At 43.2% G+C, this 18,118-nt stretch overlaps 1 protein-coding gene across 1 annotated transcript in view; it reads left to right on the top strand.

The window, feature by feature from the left end:
• The window catches only part of Rad54b (RAD54 homolog B), a 68,639-nt gene extending 54,184 nt beyond the window's left edge, over nt 1-14,455 (top strand). Inside the window, exons 9-14 of the mRNA XM_032905880.1 lie at nt 3,706-3,996; nt 7,630-7,805; nt 8,533-8,794; nt 10,823-10,889; nt 11,067-11,267; nt 14,105-14,455. Coding sequence (XP_032761771.1) covers nt 3,706-3,996; nt 7,630-7,805; nt 8,533-8,794; nt 10,823-10,889; nt 11,067-11,267; nt 14,105-14,316 — 1,209 coding nt within the window. The 3' untranslated portion in view covers nt 14,317-14,455. The remainder of the gene's footprint in view (nt 1-3,705; nt 3,997-7,629; nt 7,806-8,532; nt 8,795-10,822; nt 10,890-11,066; nt 11,268-14,104) is intronic.
• Nucleotides 14,456-18,118: the final 3,663 nt, after the last annotated feature.

The following is an 18,118-nucleotide window of genomic DNA, read 5'->3' as shown; positions in this document are numbered from 1 at the left end:
AGTGGATCAAACCGAAGGCTTCTTGCATGTGCGACAGGCAGTCTAAAATCGGAGCAACATCTCTAGTGGTACATCTTGTTCTGGGAAGTTAAATTATAAAGGTAATTTGTCAACATATAGTTTAAAAAGCACTTTACATGAATCAGCAACAGTACAAATAATGGCTTATGGAAAATGTTCATGGTATATTGTATAAAAATAATATTAGTCACTTAATTGATCTGACAGGGTCCTGTTTGGTTGGTTTTTTGAGGCAGGGTTTATTATGTAGCCCAGTTTGGGCTACACAGTCTAGACCAGGTTGTCTTTCAACTTACAGATCCACCTGCTCTGTCTATTCTATTTTTTTTCTCCATCTTTATTAAATTTTGTATTTTTTATTTACATTTCAATTGTTAGTCCCTTTCCCGGTTTCCAGGCCAACATCCCCCTAACCCCTTCCCCTCCCCTTCTATATGGGCTTCCCCTCCCCATCCTCCCCCCATTACCGCCCTCCCCCCAACAATCATGTTCACTGGGGGTTCAGTGTTGGCAGGACCAAGGGCTTCCCCTTCCACTGGTGCTCTTACTAGGCTATTCATTGCTACCTATGAGGTCAGAGTCCAGGGTCAGTCCATGTATAGTCTTTAGGTAGTGGCTTAGTCCCTGGAAGCTCTGGTTGGTTGGCATTGTTGTTCACATGGGGTCTCAAGCCCCTTCAAGCTCTTCCAGTCCTTTCTCTGATTCCTTCAATGGGGGTCCCGTTCTCAGTTCAGTGGTTTGCTGCTGGCATTTGCCTATGTATTTGCCATATTCTGGCTTTGTCTCCCAGGAGAGATCTACATCCGGTTCCTGTCAGCCTGCACTTCTTTGCTTCGTCCATCTTATCTAGTTTGGTGGCTGTATATGTATGGGCCACATGTGGGGCAGGCTCTGAATGGGCGTTCCTTCTGTGTCTGTTCTAAACTTTACCTCCCTATTCCCTCCCAAGGGTATTCTTGTTCCCCTTTTAAGGAAGGATTGAAGCATTCACATTTTGTTCATCCTTGAGTTTCATGTGTTCTGTGCATTTAGGGTAATTCGAGCATTTGGGCTAATAGCCACTTATCAATGAGTGCATACCATGTGTGTTTTTCTGTGATTGGGTTACCTCACTCAGGATGATATTTTCAGTTCCATCCATTTGCCTATGAATTTCATAAAGTCATTGTTCTGTCTATACTATTAAGTGCTGGGATCATAGGCATGTTGCCACCACACCCAGCCCAGTCCAACACATATTTTAAATACTGTAAGTGAGTCAAAGGTTAGGAGGTATACACTGAGGACTACAAAGATGAACCAGAATGACTAGATCTTTCTCTTCGTGAAGTTTTGTTGTTTGAGATTATGTTTCTTGCTACAAATAATGACATATCGTTGCATATTTATACAGAGACGTGCTATCTAAAAATATATATCTCGACACCATTACTTTACAATTTTACTTTTTTGTGTATAGATGCATGGTAAGGCATGTGTGTGGTTGGAGGACAACTTTGGGGAGCTGGTTGTTTCTGTCATGAGGATTATGGGTTTCTGGGATTATCCCTGAGTCAGCATTCTTTACTGACTGAGCCATCTCACCAGCTCAGCCATAGTTGACTTTGGTTGATTAAAATAAACTTTAGATATCTTACTGTTCAGTACAGAACTATAGTTTCTATCTTTTCTTTAAGAGCTCTATTTAATAAAATTAAACTCTTAAAAATAAGGAGAGTTTTCTTATACAGGAATATATATATATATATGTGTGTGTGTGTGTTTTAAATTTCCCTGTTAAGGTTTATATGGTCAAAAGAATCTATAGAGAATGTTTTATTAATATTATATTTTGACTTAAAATATACAATTTTATGAAGAACAGTTAAATGATTTTTGAAGTGTCAACTGTCTATGCTAGTAAATTTAAAAAAAAAAACCTTTTATTTATTCGGTCAGAATTTTATATCTGCATACAACATATTTTGGTCATACTCACTAATACCATCGCCCTGCCAGTTCCTTGTGGATTGATAGCCTCATGCCCCTCTTCCAACTTCATGTCTTTTTTCTTTTTTAAAAAAAATATTATTTATTTTATGTATATGAGTACACTGTAGCTGTCTTCAGATACACCAGAAGAGGGCATCAGATCCCATTACAGATGGTTGTGAGCCACCGTGTAGTTGCTGGGAATTGAACTCAGAACCTCTGGAAGAGCAGTTGGTGCTCTTAACCACTGAGCCATCTCTCCAGCCCATCTTTTTTCCTGTGTAAACAACTCACTGAACCCATTAGTGTAACCCATATATGTCTAGATGGCTCTGGTACACAACTGGGCTTGGGCTCCTCACCATGCTGCATGTTGACGGGTTGGTCTTGTGACTCCTCCCGACAAGGATCAGGGACTATTGCAGAAGACAGAACTAGAGGCTAGGGAGGATCAGAGCAAATCAGTATCTTCTGGTTATGAAAGGACTGTTCTGAACAGACTCATGACTCACAGCAGCCTTGGTTTCTGTTCCGGATCAAGCCAGTCAGTAGTCCATTATGGAGGGGCCCATGCATCCCTACCCTAGCTGAGGAGCTAATGACAGTTGGTGGCTTCTGCGAGAGGGATAATCAGTCTTTACAGCTGTGGCACCTGGCAAGTCCCCTGTGTTCCAGCAGGTGACCAACACCCATCATTACATAGGTAGCACCAATTGGAGTTGGTGGTTGACTTAAGTCACTTTTTTATTGCTGTGAAGAGATGTGTAGAGATGCTATGGCAATCAATTCTTATAAAAGAAACTATTTAATTGGAGGCCTGCTTACAATTTCAGAGATTTAGTCTGTTGTCGTCATGGCAGGGAGTGTGGTGTCGGGCATGGCAGACATGGTGCTGGAGAAAGTAGTCGAGAGCTGTATCCTGATCCGCAGACGGGATGGCGTGGTGGGGGGAGGGAGAGAGAGGGGGAAGGGAGAGAGGGAGGGAGGGAGGGAGGGAGGGGGAGATAGACAGGGGGACATGGAGAGAAAGAGATAACTTCTCCAAGACCATACCTCCTGATCCTTCTAATCCTCTCAAATAGTGCTACTTCCCATTAACTAAACATTTAAATACATGAGCTTGTAGGGGCCATTCTTATTCAAATCACCAGTGGTTTTCTTTTTTAAAGGACAAGAAATTGGGATGGGGAATTGGGTTCACTGGGAGGAGTTAGTGGGAAGAGTAGGGGGAGAATATGATAAAAATACATTCTGCATATGTAATTCTCAAAGAATTAATAAAAAGTATGTATTTTTAAATGTTGTGATGGAGTTTTGCTTTGGTTTTTTCCAGTGGTAGGAATTGATCCCAGGGTCCTGCACATACTGCGCTATTGAGTTAGACTCCCAAATACCACGGTTGGGTTCTCTATCTCCATGCATGTATTTCGTTTCTACTTTTGAGAAAGGTCTAATGTAGTCGTCTGTGTTGTAATCTCAGCCTCTGGAGGCAGGGGCAGGAAGCGTGAACTCATGAGCAGACTCTGCAACATGGTGAGCTTCAGGTCAGCCTGAGCTCTTGTGGTGGGACTTGGTCTCCAAAGCCACCCCTTTCTCCCCTAAAATCTGAACTAATGATGCTTTGTTATTCCACAATATCTAATGTTCATTTTAATCATAATTATAGGTGTTTTTGTACATAACCACTTTGTACGTCTGCTCTTTCTTCTGTAGGAAGAGAGAGAGTTAGGGGAGAGAAGAACAACTGAGCTCACACGCCTCACTGGATGTTTCATCCTTAGAAGAACTCAGGAGGTCATCAATAAATATCTCCCCCCTAAGATAGAGAACGTAGTCTTTTGCCGACCAGGAGCACTGCAGATTGAGCTTTACCGAAAGCTGCTGAGTTCTCAGTCTGTCAGGTTCTGTCTGCAAGGCCTTTTGGGAAATAGTGCTCACCTCATTTGCATAGGCGCCCTGAAGAAGCTATGCAATCATCCTCGCCTCTTGTTCAGCTTTGTGAAGGTGAGTCTTAGTCTGAGGTGAGGTGAGAGAGTCTGAGGTCGGAGTCTGAGGTGAGGTGAGGAGAGTCTGAGTCTGAGGTGAGGTGAGGAGAGTCTGAGGTCTGAGTCTGAGGTGAGGTGAGGAGAGTCTGAGTCTGAGGTGAGGTGAGGAGAGTGAGTCTGAGGTGAGGTGAGGTGAGGAGAGTCTGAGTCTGAGTCTGAGGTGAGGTGAGGAGAGTGAGTCTGAGGGGAGGTGAGGGGAGTCTGAGGTGAGGTGAGGAGAGTCTGAGGTCTGAGTCTGAGGTGAGGTGGAGGAGAGTCTGAGTCTGAGGTGAGGTGGGAGAGTCTGAGGTCTGAGTCTGAGGTGAGGTGAGGAGAGTCTGAGGTCTGAGTCTGAGTCTGAGGTGAGGTGAGGGGAGTCTGAGGTGAGGAGAGTCTGAGGGTCTGAGTCTGAGGTGAGGTGAGGAGAGTCTGAGTCTGAGGTGAGGTGAGGAGAGTCTGAGGTCTGAGTCTGAGGTGAGGTGAGGGGAGTCTGAGGTCTGAGTCTGAGTCTGAGGTGAGGTGAGGGGAGTCTGAGGTCTGAGTCTGAGTCTGAGGTGAGGTGAGGAGAGCTGTGCGGCCTGGAGCCCAGAAGCTGGCTCGTGCTGGGCTTGAGTGGGGTTTGTGAGGCAGCCCTCCTGTCTGGTTCTGTCGTAGAATCTCTCCAGCATTGGCCATGGCTTCTCCCTTCCTATTTTATGTTAACATATTCATTTCTGTGATGCTAACACATACAGAACTGAGCATTAAATAGTTTATTTTTCTTTTTATAAAAGTAATACATTATTGTTACAGAAAATTTGGAAAGCTCAGAAAGTCCACAAAAGAAAACAAGCAGCTGGTGTGGAGCTGGCGCCTGCAGTCCTCACCTGTGGGAGGCTGAGGGGGAATCGCTCTGATCTTAAGGTCGGCCTGGGCTGCAGAGTCAGGTTCTGTTGCAGAACAGAAACAAAAACAAAAACAAAAATAAAAATCATTGTATAGTCTCCAACCAGAAAAACCGCATTTTGGTATTATGGATAGCACTAGCTAATAGTTATTATTCTTTGTATAGCAAAGCAAAGTGCTTTTCTTGTTTTGTTATTCTTCATGCAACTACCTGCAGTAAGTACTATGACCATCTCTGTGTCTTTGTTAAGAGAGGCTCTTGCTGTTTTGCCCAGGTTAGTATTAAATTCCTGGACTTTTTACTTCCGCTGTAGCCTTCAGAACAGCCAAGACAAGAAGCTCCTCCTGCTGTGCTTGCTTCCCTCCCTATTTTTGTGGTATAGGCTTTACTCTCAGCAGTCAGGAGGCAGAGGCAGGTACAGCTGAATTCTAGGCCAGCCTGGTCTATAGAATGAGTGCCAAGACAGTCTGGGCTACACAGAGAAACTCAGAAAAGAGGGGGAAAACAAACAAAGAGAAAGAAAGAAAATAGGGACTCAGATATTTATGTATAGTATTTTTCTTGAACGTTTCCCAAATTATATTCCTTCTGTAGGTGTGAATTTGAATTGATGACATAGTTGGGCAACTGCATATTTAACGATCATGAGGCAGACTGCAGCATGGTAGTGATTTCTGAGATTAGGACTGGTGTCAGTTCCTTAAGTTATACCTGTCTTTCTTTTCCTCTGAGAGCATCTCCTGCAGCTCGGGTTGGCCTTGACATCCATATGTAGCTGAGCGTGACTGGGTTCTGATCCTAATTGCCTTTACATCCCAGCAGCTAGGATTATAGCACAGTTCCAGTTCTAACTCCTTAATGTTTGCCGAGTTTTGTACTTAAGTTGTATCTCTAAGTGTTGGCTGTCGTGTTGGAATGCAGAGCTAACAATTACCTCATGATGACATCGTTGAGACGGTTTAACAAGAAGTTATGGGAAGAGCCTAGTATTCTTCCAGGCCTAGTTAAAGAAATGGCACAGTAACTGTTAATGATGGAGAGTTTCAGCTCACCATGGAAAACTTTTATTCAATTATTTAAACAGTAAAATCAAAATATATTCACAAATAACTTTCCCAAACAAAAACTGTGGGTGCTGACTTATATATGAGATCATTAATTATACACTTAAAAAATGGAGCGTTGTAGCGAAATTCTCCAAGTTTATCCTACAGTGGATCCTGTTTACTTAGTTTATTATAGAAGTAAGCTTTGTGTAACTGCAGAAAGCTGGATTATAACAATTTATTAAGCAACTCTTAAAGAAACAGATACTATATACAGTGGTAAAAATTAAACCCGTTGGGCATACAGCCCAGGAAGAATAGAAGCCAAAAATTCTTCCTTAAAAGGAAGAAATAATGATGGCCCAGAGTACATCTCTTAATTTAGAATGTTTTTGCATATCCCCTCCTCTGTGTGTGTGTGTGTGTGTGTGTGTGTGTGTGTGTGTGTGTGTGTGTGTGAATGTGTGCATCCATCCCAAATAGTTCTTCACAGCACATTCAAATATTTAGACTGTGCCCTGTGTCAAGACTTCTTCAATTTATAGGTATTGTGTAGATCTAACTTGATATAAACTTTTTAAGTTTTGCAGATATTTAAGTGACTTTACCTAAGTATTGTTTTTTTTCTTGTTTAAAGCCAAATTACAGTTAAATATGTACACAGAAAGGTTTGTCTAGTACTACTAAAAAGGTACTATAAGGGGAGTTTAGTTAACTACTCAGTTAAATGAGGTGAAAGATGAATATCGTGTGCATTAGAAAAACAGAGAACAGAAACCCTGGCCTGTTGTGTTCATCACTCGAGGAGGGGAGACAGGTGATCTCTAAGTTCAAGGCCAGTCTTTACTTAACAGGGAATTCCAGGCCAGCCTGGTCCCTAGGGTGAGACTGAAAGAACAAAGGGATCTGAATAAGCAGATAAAATTTGCATCAGACCCTCAGTTCTGTATAGAACTGAGGTAACAGCAGAAAAGAAGCCTTTCAGGCAGGCAGTGGAGATTAACAAAGTTCCAGAAAAGGGGAGAATTCTGGTAAACTAGGAAGAGTAGAGAGGCTCATCAATCCGGACCCTTTAACAGGGGTTGTCATCTTATATATTTCTGGGCCAACTAGGCATTTGTAGGAAAGAATTTCAGAGGTGCCTATAATCGCTTTGGAATGAAAATAATCCGAGTTAAAATGGAAGCTCTGGCTTCAATATCTAGCATGTCGCCCCACCCCTGCCAAATTCTAGTTATATAAACAAAATGTATTATAAGGTAAATTTCTCTATTAGCCTAGGGATGACATCATTACTTCTTATGAAGAAACTGATATGACTTATGACTCAGGACACTGTTGTCTTGTTTCAGTTTGTCATTTGGGAGATTTTGTGAGGCACCTACAAGTCAAGAGAATAAGTAGTAGGAGAGGAGAGAGTGAAAAGAAGAGAGTCTATTTATTGATGGGGATGCCAGGGAGTGAGGGCATTGACAGGAGATGCCAGGGGGTGAGGGCATTGATGGGGATGCCAGGGCTTTGGAAAGGCCCAGGAGCAGTGCAGGGAGCATGGTACTACCTCAAAATCGTAATTTTTACTTACAAAGATTTACTTCAGAGTTGGCTTGGACTACTGTGTATATTTTGCTCCTTACTTATTAAAACAGTCAACGTGAACAAGTATTAACTCACATTTGAACAGGGTAAAGAATTTAGCTCGAGTCGTGATGAAAATGAAGAAAGGAGTCTTTGCCAAGGCTTGCTGACTGTGTTCCCTGCTGGCTACAGCCTGCTGCAGCTCTCCGAGAGCGAGTCAGGGAAACTACAGGTGTTAGTAAAGCTCCTGGCGGCGATCTCTGAACTTCGTCCCACTGAAAAGTAAGCCCAGTGTCCAGCCATTCATGTCATTGTCTGTCAGTCACTGCGTCCTCCCTCCACAAGCCCTGCCTGGGAACTGAAACTCACTCTACAACCTTTGCTCCTGAGGAGCCTTAGCGAGATTGTCCGTGGTTGAGAGCGCACACTGCTCTCCCTGTGGTTGAGAGTGCACACCGCTCTTCCAGAGAACCTGGGTAGCTAGCAGCTGCCTGTAACTACCTGCAGGGACCTGACACCCATTTCCGGCCCCTGTGGGTACCTGTGTCACACACATGTGTGCATACACACAATTAAAAATGAAAAGACTGTGCTGTGTGCACACCCTGTGTTGATTTCTCCTGGAACTCACTCTGTGATTTCCCTTGACCGATGCTCTTTTAAGACAGCCAGTCTCTGCCCTACTTTTCTCCTTTTACTTTTGCATATAAACATTCCTCTGTTTATATGATAGAGCTTGAATTTTCGTTCAATCTTGCATTTTGTTTACTTTGCTCTTTTTAGGGTGACTTCAGAGATGAAGGAGGCAAGCGTCTAAGATGGTCTAGCATCTTAAAACTGGCAGTTTAGAGAAGGACTTTAAAGAGAGGGAGGAGTCCCTGTGGGTTAGTGGTTCAATGCTGCTGCTCATCCTTCTGTAATATCAATATGACATTGTCCTTCACTTAAAAAACAATGCGAGATACTGCTTTAAAATGTTATGTAATGACATTTTGTGTTTGGTTGACAGAGTGATTTTGGTATCCAACTACAGACAAACCTTGAATCTTTTAGAAGAAGTATGCAAGCGTCATGGATATGCTTGTGCAAGACTTGATGGACAAACACCAGTCTCTCAAAGACAGCAAATTGTTGATAATTTCAATAGTAAATACTCTACTGATTTTATTTTTTTATTAAGTTCAAAAGCTGGTGGTGTGGGACTTAATCTTATTGGAGGATCTCACTTAATTCTTTATGATATTGATTGGAACCCAGCTACTGACATCCAGGTAGGACTATTTATGCATTAAGTAGACATTATGAATGTCCAGAAGCACAGCTATGATGATGATGGTGGTGGTGGTGGTGGTGGTGATGGTGGTGGTGATGATGATGGTGGTGGTGGTGGTGGTGATGGTGGTGGTGGTGGTGATGATGATGATGATGATGATGATGATGATGATGATATGTTAATAGTGGTTGCGTGTTGGGCTCTGGTTTTGTACCGGGCGCTCTGCTGCATGCTTCCACTCACCGTCTATTTAATCTTCACAGCATCTGCACATATGGATGATAGTAGCCTATGTTTCCTATCTGTAGAGAGGTGGAGATTTGTTCTCCTTCCAGCATGAGAAAGCTTTGGGTCACACGGTACAGCTAACTTGCAGGGTGTTCACGACCACTGGGGATGACAGTCATGGAGCCATGACCGATTTGTGTAGGCTGCAGTAAGGCTACAACAGTCACTTCTTTAGGAAACTTTGTGGAGAAGACCAGGATGCTTTCCAGTGTACAGACAACTTTTATGTATTTTGAGGTTTTAACAAATAGTTTCCTACCTCAGTTGGTATTTCATTATGGGATCCTGAGACGAGTGAAGTTTTGTGATTAACCAGGTCTCAGAGATCAGAGGAAAGTAGCTGTACTCAGGTGTTAGTTTACGAGGATACTAAAGTCAGCAAACTCATAAGGCAGAGTTCAGGAGGAACCAGGCACAAACTCCATCCATCTCCCCTCTCAGCTATACAAACAGCATTTAATCCTCAGCACCGAGGAGGGAAGTACCGCAGGGAATTACCAGCCAAGGGACTTCCTCCAAGATTTGGTAGGAGTTAGTTCTATAGCGTTAGAGCCTCCACAACAGCCTGATGAATCCTCCGATTGTCTTCCCCAGAGGTCAGATTTGTAGCACGTGAAGCTGAGTGTGATGGTCAGCATGAGGGAGATGAGGATGACTGTAGACAACTGAACTGCGTGGGGCAAAGACCTACATTTCAGTAGAAGAGAAAGGGGTTGGGGAAAGGGAGTCATCCAGATCCCAGCATCCAGGCTGCCTGTGGGCAGAGAGAAAAATAGGCATTTCATGGTTCTTTAAGTGGCCTCTGGTTTGCTGGTCTTGAGAGTGGGACTCTGAAATCTTTATCTCACAAGTTAGGGGATTTTCTTTTGTAGGCTTTAGATCAGTGGGTAATTTATGTGGTAAAAGTTGATGACCAAGCATGCTGGCACTGTTCTATGCCTGGTAGGGTTTTCTCCTTGGTAAGGTAAGGGTAAGAGACAGCCACATGCACACATTGTCAATAAAATAGGAATGCAGTAACAGGCTTCATAGGGTAAGGGCTTTGGAGGGCAGCCTTTTTGGGAGAGTGGGCAAGGTATAAAAATATCAACCCTTTGCTGCATAGTATCACTGTTAATCCTTAAACTAGAGGGAGCCTAATGTGATTGCAGATACCGTAAGGAATTTTCAAGCATGAGCTATTACTTGCTTCTAGGACCATGCATGCCAGGCTGTGCTTGGTACTTTGCATCTTGGTTGTCCAAATTCGCTTTCATGTTTTATCAAGATACCCATCTCACTGTTGCATGGCGCTTCTGCAGCTCCTTCACACGCCTCTCTGAGTGCTCAGTCTGCTTCTCTGAGCCCAGGTCAAGGATATAAAGCGGGCACATCGTGCGTGTGTGTGCGTGTGTGTGTACATGGGTGTATGTGTGTGCGTGTGTGTGTACATGGGTGCATGTGTGTGTGTGTACACGCGTGTGCACGTGCACCTGCAAGCCAGTGTGTGGCATGGAACGTCTGTGGAGGTCAGAGGACACTTTGTAGGAGCTGGCTGTCTTACAGTCTAGGTTCTAGGCCTCAAATTGGCTTGTCAGGCTGACGCTCTTACCGCTGAGCATCTTGCTGACACCTTGCTTGGTGTTTGAATCTATTAGTGAAATCCAGAATTCCCAGTAGTAAAGTATACTGCAGATTATTTATGTGGCAGGGGCCATTGGATCCTACTGCACTCAGAGCTCTCCTTACCTTTGCCTAGGCCATGGCTAGAGTGTGGAGAGACGGCCAGAGACACCCTGTCCATGTTTACAGACTCCTGACGACAGGTAACAACCTTCCCGGCATAGAAAGGGACGGCCTTAACGCGGCCTTAAAGTTCTTTGTTGTTAGTTTGTGCTTCAATATCTGGAATGTATTCTTTTATCAGATAATAAGTAACAAACGTTTTACCAAACACAAGTAATGGACACAAGAAGGAAATCTAATGGGTGTTTTCTCCCCAGGTACAATAGAGGAAAAGATCTATCAAAGGCAGATCAGTAAGCAAGGCCTTTCTGGGGCGGTTGTAGACCTAACCAGATCATCCGAACAGATCCAGTTTTCAGTGGAAGAGCTTAAAAACTTGTTCACATTACACGAAAATTCACCTTGTGTTACTCATGACCTGCTTGACTGTGAGTGCACAGGAGAGAAAGATCACACTGGTGAGTTGTATGTTGATCCCGCTACCACAGTACACTCAACTTGGCTCTGAAAACATTGAAAGAGCAACTTAGAAATGCCTGTCATTTGCATGTATTAGTTTTCTTTGTCCCTCGGGTTGTAGGACAAGTACTGGGTACACACTTGAGAAAGTATTCAGTAGAACCTTAAGCTCAGTTTCATTTCTTACTTCTAAATTTGTTGTGAAAAAATTTACTAGCAAATCTCTCAAAGCCTGGCAGAATGGCTTCAGAATAAGAAAGATGTTTTAATGAAATTTCATAAAATCCTTACACGTAAAATTATGAATTGTTTGTCTAAATCATGTAAGATTTATTCATAATAGGGCAAGACTTTGAGGTGCTTAGAAAAATCAACTATGCTTCTCAGTTCTTGGACCACGAGTGTTGTTTAAATAATCCTGAGACTCTCTGTCTTTAAAGTTAGACACTGTTCACAGGGGAACCAGGTGAGAATGGTGTGAGGAAGCCATGTCCAGGAAAGGAAGGTCACTTGGCAGATAGATGATATCCTTGGGGACTGGAGGGATGGCCTGGCAGTTAAGAGTGCTTGCTGCACGGTCATGAGGACTGGACTTTGGGTCCTAGCACCATGTAACAGACAAGGCATGTTTTTGTGTACGTGGTACATAAAGTGCAAAGGCACTGCCCACTCACCCGGCACACAGACACTCAGACAGAAATTGTAACATAAATCTTTGTTACACTGTAGCTGTCTTCAGATACACCAGAAGAGGGCATCAGATCTCTTTACAGATGGTTGTGAGCCACCATGTGGTTGCTGGGAATTGAACTCATGACCTCTGGAAGAGCAGTCGGGTGCTCTTAACCACTGAGCCATCTCTCCAGCCCTCTTTTTTAACTTCTTAAAGGGAGGAGTTTGAGGTGTGTATATGATGTAAATACAGTACTTATATATGAAATTCTCAAAACAAAACATGTACATAAATATTGTTGTACATGCACACACATGTACAGATACACATTAAATCATATATACATACCCATATGTTATACAATATTTTCTGTAGTTTTAGGGATTCAATCTAGAGCTTTGAACATGCTGAATGAGTACTCTGAGTTCTGAGCCACAAACCCAGCCCAAAGCTAATGTTTTATATAACCTGTAATTTAGTTTATATAAATTTACACATTCTAAAATTTATATTGCACATACTAGTATTAGCAGATATGACTATGCATAACCATAATTATATTTCAGTTCTGTTGATATAGTACATATTTATTAGGGTAGATTTTATTTTACTTGTTTAGTTTTTGAGACACGGTCTTACTCTGTAGCTCTGGCTGGTCTGGAACTTGGATGTAGACAGGCTACCTTCACCTCTTCACTCTCTTACCCCTGCCTTAGGAGTAGATTTAAAACCTCAGATAAATATTTTCATTTGTCTCTTCATGGACATTTGGCCTTACTATGTACTTTTCTTTTTTGCTTTATTTTGTAAAACTTTTTTCTTCTTCTTCTTTTTTTTTTTTTTGGTAAGTCAAGCTCTTGTTAGGTAGCCTGGGATAGCTTAAAATTCCCTTTGTAGCCCAGGCTAGCCTTGAACTCAGAGATACTCTTGCCTCTGCTAGGATTAAAGGCATGCACCACCATCTCCCAGAATGACTTAATGGTTTTCAAACTTATTTTCTAAAATGGTTTTAACCCTTTTAAATTTTCTTCTATGTAGAGTCTCATAAATTTGATAGTCTTATTGTTCATTTTTAAACATTTCATATTTTCTATTGTTTCTTCTTTATTCATGATTTATTTAAAAATATTCAGCCCTAAATATATATACATAAGCCATACTAAATAAATCTAGCCCATTTTGCATGTGTGTAGCAGTAGTTATTATAAAAGAGGCCATAAATTTCAAAGTGAGTGGCATGGGAGAGTAGTTGGAGGTGTATAGGTGGTGTAAATACAAGAATTCACTGTAAACTTTTAGGAATAGCAATATACGGAGCAGGGTGAGTTCCTTACCCACTCAGCCGTGTTACCTTACATTGTATGGACATATAATCACTTATTTACCCCCACACTACACATGTGTAATTAGTTATACACTTTTACTTACACACCTTTTTTTCCTGCAGTAAAGTATGTATTTGTCAGATAACTTATTTTGGTTACTGGTAGCTCACGAGTGTCTGCAGTTCCAGCTGCAGAGGTTGTGATCGCTCTGGCCTCCTTGAGCACCTATGTTCACGTGCACACACCCACCCACGTGTATACACTACACGCACCCACATGCAGACACACAAACCATAGAGTTAAAAATAAAAAGTTTTTAAAGGCATCTTACCTGAATTGATGGGTGCAGTAGTCTTTATGCCTCAGTTCGCAGGGAGCCAGTCTAGAGAATATTAGTGTGCTCACTGCTGAGACTAAGGAGTTTGATGGATGGCGTTCTGACTCCGATGTTTGTGTTTGCAACACAGAAAAAAATAAACACAGAACTTGTCTATTTATTGGTGCTGGAGATTGGACAAGAGACCTTATGCACACAAGACGAGGGCTCACTCACACTGTGACTCCACCCCAGCTCTGTCCCACAGGCCTTACCTGACAGTTGTGCACTAGAAAACATTTGTTTGGGAGATCATTTGTCTGATGTGTATCTTTTTAGTAGACAGTGAAGCTGTTGGATTCAGAGGCCAGAAGGCTTACTGAGCACACAGTCAGCAGCCTTTCACGATGTGCAAATGGATGAATGGTTTAATCTGAACTATGGTGATCAGACGTGGCACATGATTCTGTATGTAGTGGGGTGTCTGCTGTCCAAAGGGTCTTACTGTTTAATTCATTGCAGATGATGCGTTGGAAAACCCTGTCACCTCTAGACAGTGTCAGCTTGGCCCTCAGAAGTCCAGCTCCTCGAGACCACTGTCCATGTCACAGCTGAAGCAGTGGAAACATTTTTCAGGAGACCATTTAAATCTCCCAGACCCATTTCTCGAAAGAATAAGGGAAAACGTGTCCTTCTTTTTCCAGAATATAACCAACCAAGCTCCTGCCATCTAATGAAGGACCACTTCCCAACATTTCTGTACTCCCTTTAAAAATTAATATAGGAATTAAATGTAATCTTGAAAATGACAAAATTATTTAAATTATAATAGTGAACTTTGTTTCACAATATGTCTATTTATGTACAATAAAACCTGAGTTGTTTTTTAATCTTGTGCCGTCCGATGTGCCGTCCTACATCTGCTCATGCTCTATGCAAGTCCACGATGGATAAACTTCATCCCGTGTCAGCAGTTTAACTTGCCTTTCCCTGATTGCTTAAGGCTGCCGTGTGCTCTCCTGAGTGTGTTGGTTGTTTCTTTTGAGAGCTATGCAGTTTATTAGCCTGTTTATTGGTGGGATGAGTTAGGGTTTTTTGCTGTTTAATTTTTGTGGTTCTTTCTGTATATGGATATGACTCTCAGGCTCTCTTCACTCTGGTGATGGTGCCCTGTGCTTGCTCAGGCCTTCGTCTTTGAAGTGGGAGATTAAGGAAGGGACAGCAGGGCAGGAGTGGGTGGGAGTGGGCAGTTGAGCTGGTGAAAGCACACACTCTGGAGTTTTGTCGGCACACACGTTTCCTGTTAAGAAAACCCCTGCCTCAGCCTGTGTCTTGCAGGGTCTGTGTTTTCCTCTATCAGTTTATACAGTTCCCGCCGTGATTTTGAATAGATTTTTGTGCAGAGTGAGAAAGATGGATCCAGTGTCCTTCTACAAATGGAAACTGTTAAGTGTAGCAACTCTGAAGGGAAAGGCTCCTCTATAGGAGCTCTGCTCCAAAGCTTCCCAGCAAGTGTTGCAGCTCTGCTCCTAGGTTTCCTTAGAGAAAACTCTGCTCTGAGGAAAGTATCCAGCTCTGCTCTGAGAGGCATCTTGGCAGTCAGGAGCCAAGGAATACAGCAAAGTCACAACACACAACAAACTTCTCATGGAAGATTTATTGGGAAGGATAAATCCAATTTTTTGAGGCGGGTGGTTGCCTCTTTAGGGACCTAAGCAGAAGACAGTTTATGTAGGATTTCTTGGGGGCAGGGGGTCTTTCCAGGGTGGGGGTTGGTAGGTTTTTTACTTTGGATGGTGGGGCAGGGTCTGGCAGTTGAGAGTGATCTGTGAGTGGAACCTGGTGGCTGGAGGACCCCAGGAAGGGAGGGGCCTGGCCACCAGTGTGCCTTGCGGGGCTTTTGTCTTCTGTCTGGTTCACTTGTTTTGTGCCAGTACCATGATTTTGTTGTTGTGACTGTGGTTGTTATATTGTGGTAAGGATTGCCTGCTTTATTTGGGGACTTCTGTGCTTCTAGATATATTTTAGGATTCCTTTTCCTAGTTCTGTGAAGCACGCTATTGGGATTTTAATGAGATTGCATTTAATCTGCAGACTGCTTTTGGTAATTCTACCAACCTGTGGTGGTGTCTTTCCATCTTCCAGTAAGTTTTTCAATTTATTTTTTTCAGTGCTTTAAAGTTCTCATTTTAGAAATTCATGCTGGGTAGTTTTGTTGTTTTTAAACTCTTATAAATGGGACACTCCCCCTTCAAGTGTTCCTGCCCTGGTGGGGTGGAAAGGTGTCCTGAGACTTGGAAGCCCAGGAACCACACAGCAGAGAGAAGCCACCTCAGCAGAGGGGCTGCAGCTCCCAGGGGAGGGGACCCCAGCTGACTGAGGAGCTGAGGGGCCTCCGCCCTGCTCCCCTCCTGCTTGTCCTCACTGCTTCCTGGTTTCTTCTGATGAGTCACACCAGGTAATCTCATAAAAGAGATTTATTGGGAGGATCCAGGATATGGAGGGATGAATCCGGGTTGGCTGCCTCTGCTTACCAGAGGGAACAGAGGCAAATTGAACAAAGGGCAGAGCTTTTCAGGGCAGAGCTATCTGGAGTGCAGGTTGGGGAGCTCAGGGATTGGTGGGTTTTCATGCTCGGGGACTGGTGACGCTCTTCTCCCCCTTCCCTTTTATCAGGTCCATGGGTTAGGCTGGGAAGACCTTCCAGGCTGGAAGGGGCTTTGGCTGTAGCACCATCACTGAGGGGACGGAGGGGCTGAAGAGGACGGATTGGGGATGCTGGAGAGGAGGTTCTGCCACCATGAACAACTTCTGAAGGGAGGAAAGGAGATGCCGCAGCTTTGCCAGGTGCAGCTGTTTTGACAGCTCCTGTAGGTGGTCCCTTACTTGTGATGGCTGCAGGCTGGGGTGGGAAAGAGATGCTGTGGCTTTAACAGCTCCTGTGATGATCACTCGGGGACTACACTCCCCTCGATTTCTTTCTTGATTGAGTTCATTACTCCAGAGCTTGATGCTAGTTTTTGCATCTGATTTTTTTTTCTTTTCTTTTTTGACAGTGTGTCTCATCCTCAGCTACATAGCAAGTAGCTGAAGATGACTTTGAATATCTAATCCTTTTTTTCTCATCTCCCAAGTACTGGAATTACAGGTGTAAACTACCAAACGAGTTTATATTGTGCAGGGATTTGAAAGACCCCCGGTGTGGGGAGACCCTCCCTCAAGTCTCAGGATGACGCACCCCCCCCCAAGAACTCACACAAGACCATCTGTGCTGTAATCACATGAGGTTTATTGATAGGAACCAGTGCACTGGGGTCGAGACTCATATCCCACGCAGGGGCACAGGAGTTCGACGACCAGTAGCTGGGAGAAGGGGTATTTAAAGGAAGAAGCCACAACCCAAGGGGGCAGGGATGGCGTCATTGGAAAATGTGGAAAATACCAGTGAAAAATCACAAGGAGAAGCTTCCTGTCTCTCAAGATTGCTTTTAAGATTGTAATCTAACTTTATGGTCAGCTAGTTCCTGGGAGAAGCTTTCTGTTATCTTTACTAGGTCGGGAATCTCGTATCTAAGGGCCTTATCTAGTTCCTGGGAGAGCAGGCTCAGGAAATGTGACCTTTTACCTACTTACAGGTAGAGAACAGGGTCTAGAATTTGAGGTATATAGGGCTTCTTACGGGTGAGATAGCATTTCTAAACTTCTGACTTTTTGACTGTATTTTTTATTCTTTCAGATTGAACCCAGGGCTTTGTACATGCTATGGAAACAGGCTACCAACTAAGTTAAATTCCTCAGCCTCTGCATGCTGATATTGTATTTTGCTCCTTTGTTGAAAATGTTTATCTAATACAAGAGTTTTCTTTTTAAAATAAGGTTGTTTTTTTTTTTTTTTGAGCTAAGAAGGTGATTCAGTAGATAATGTTTACTAGTATTTTTTAAGCTGTAATTCCAATTCCGTCCATCTCTGCCCAATCTGAACTCTTACCTAAGGATACAGTCTCATGTGTCCAGGAAGTCTGAGCTTCACGAGAGAACCCGTGTTTCATGGGTAAAAGCCTGAGTGATGTGAGAGCCCAGGGGTTGTGGAGCACTGAGATGCTAAGCTCTCTGGGACTCAAAAGACTTTAGACCTTAATAGATCAAAGACTGGGGGTTTAGACTCACTTCTAGATACTGAGAGGCCTCTTAACCTCTGAGTTACATCTCTAAAACATTGTCTTTTTCTGGTCTCCAAGCCTTTGATTCTGCTCTGTGGCACGTAACATGTTTCTCCTGCCTGCTGAATTGCTTTGCTCTCCTTCCCACTAGGCTGAGCTCCTTGAAGACAGACTTCATTTTGTTCATGTCCCGTTCTATCTCAGGAGCGTCTGCGAGCCAAGCGGCACAGCAGCTGCCTAGAACTTGAATGAGAGTTTCCACTCTTCTTTAATGGTCTGCCGGGTTCTTTGTTCAAAGATTTCATTTTAAAGTACTAGACTGATATCAGAGCATAGAGCCATGTCCCACACTGTTAAAAAGGCCAGCCAGAGGGGA

The sequence above is a fragment of the Rattus rattus genome, chromosome 1 (assembly GCF_011064425.1).
Source record: "Rattus rattus isolate New Zealand chromosome 1, Rrattus_CSIRO_v1, whole genome shotgun sequence".
NCBI classification, from domain to species: domain Eukaryota; kingdom Metazoa; phylum Chordata; class Mammalia; order Rodentia; family Muridae; genus Rattus; species Rattus rattus.
The sequence above is the reverse complement of the archived record's forward strand: the minus strand, read 5'-3'. Positions and strand labels throughout refer to the sequence as shown.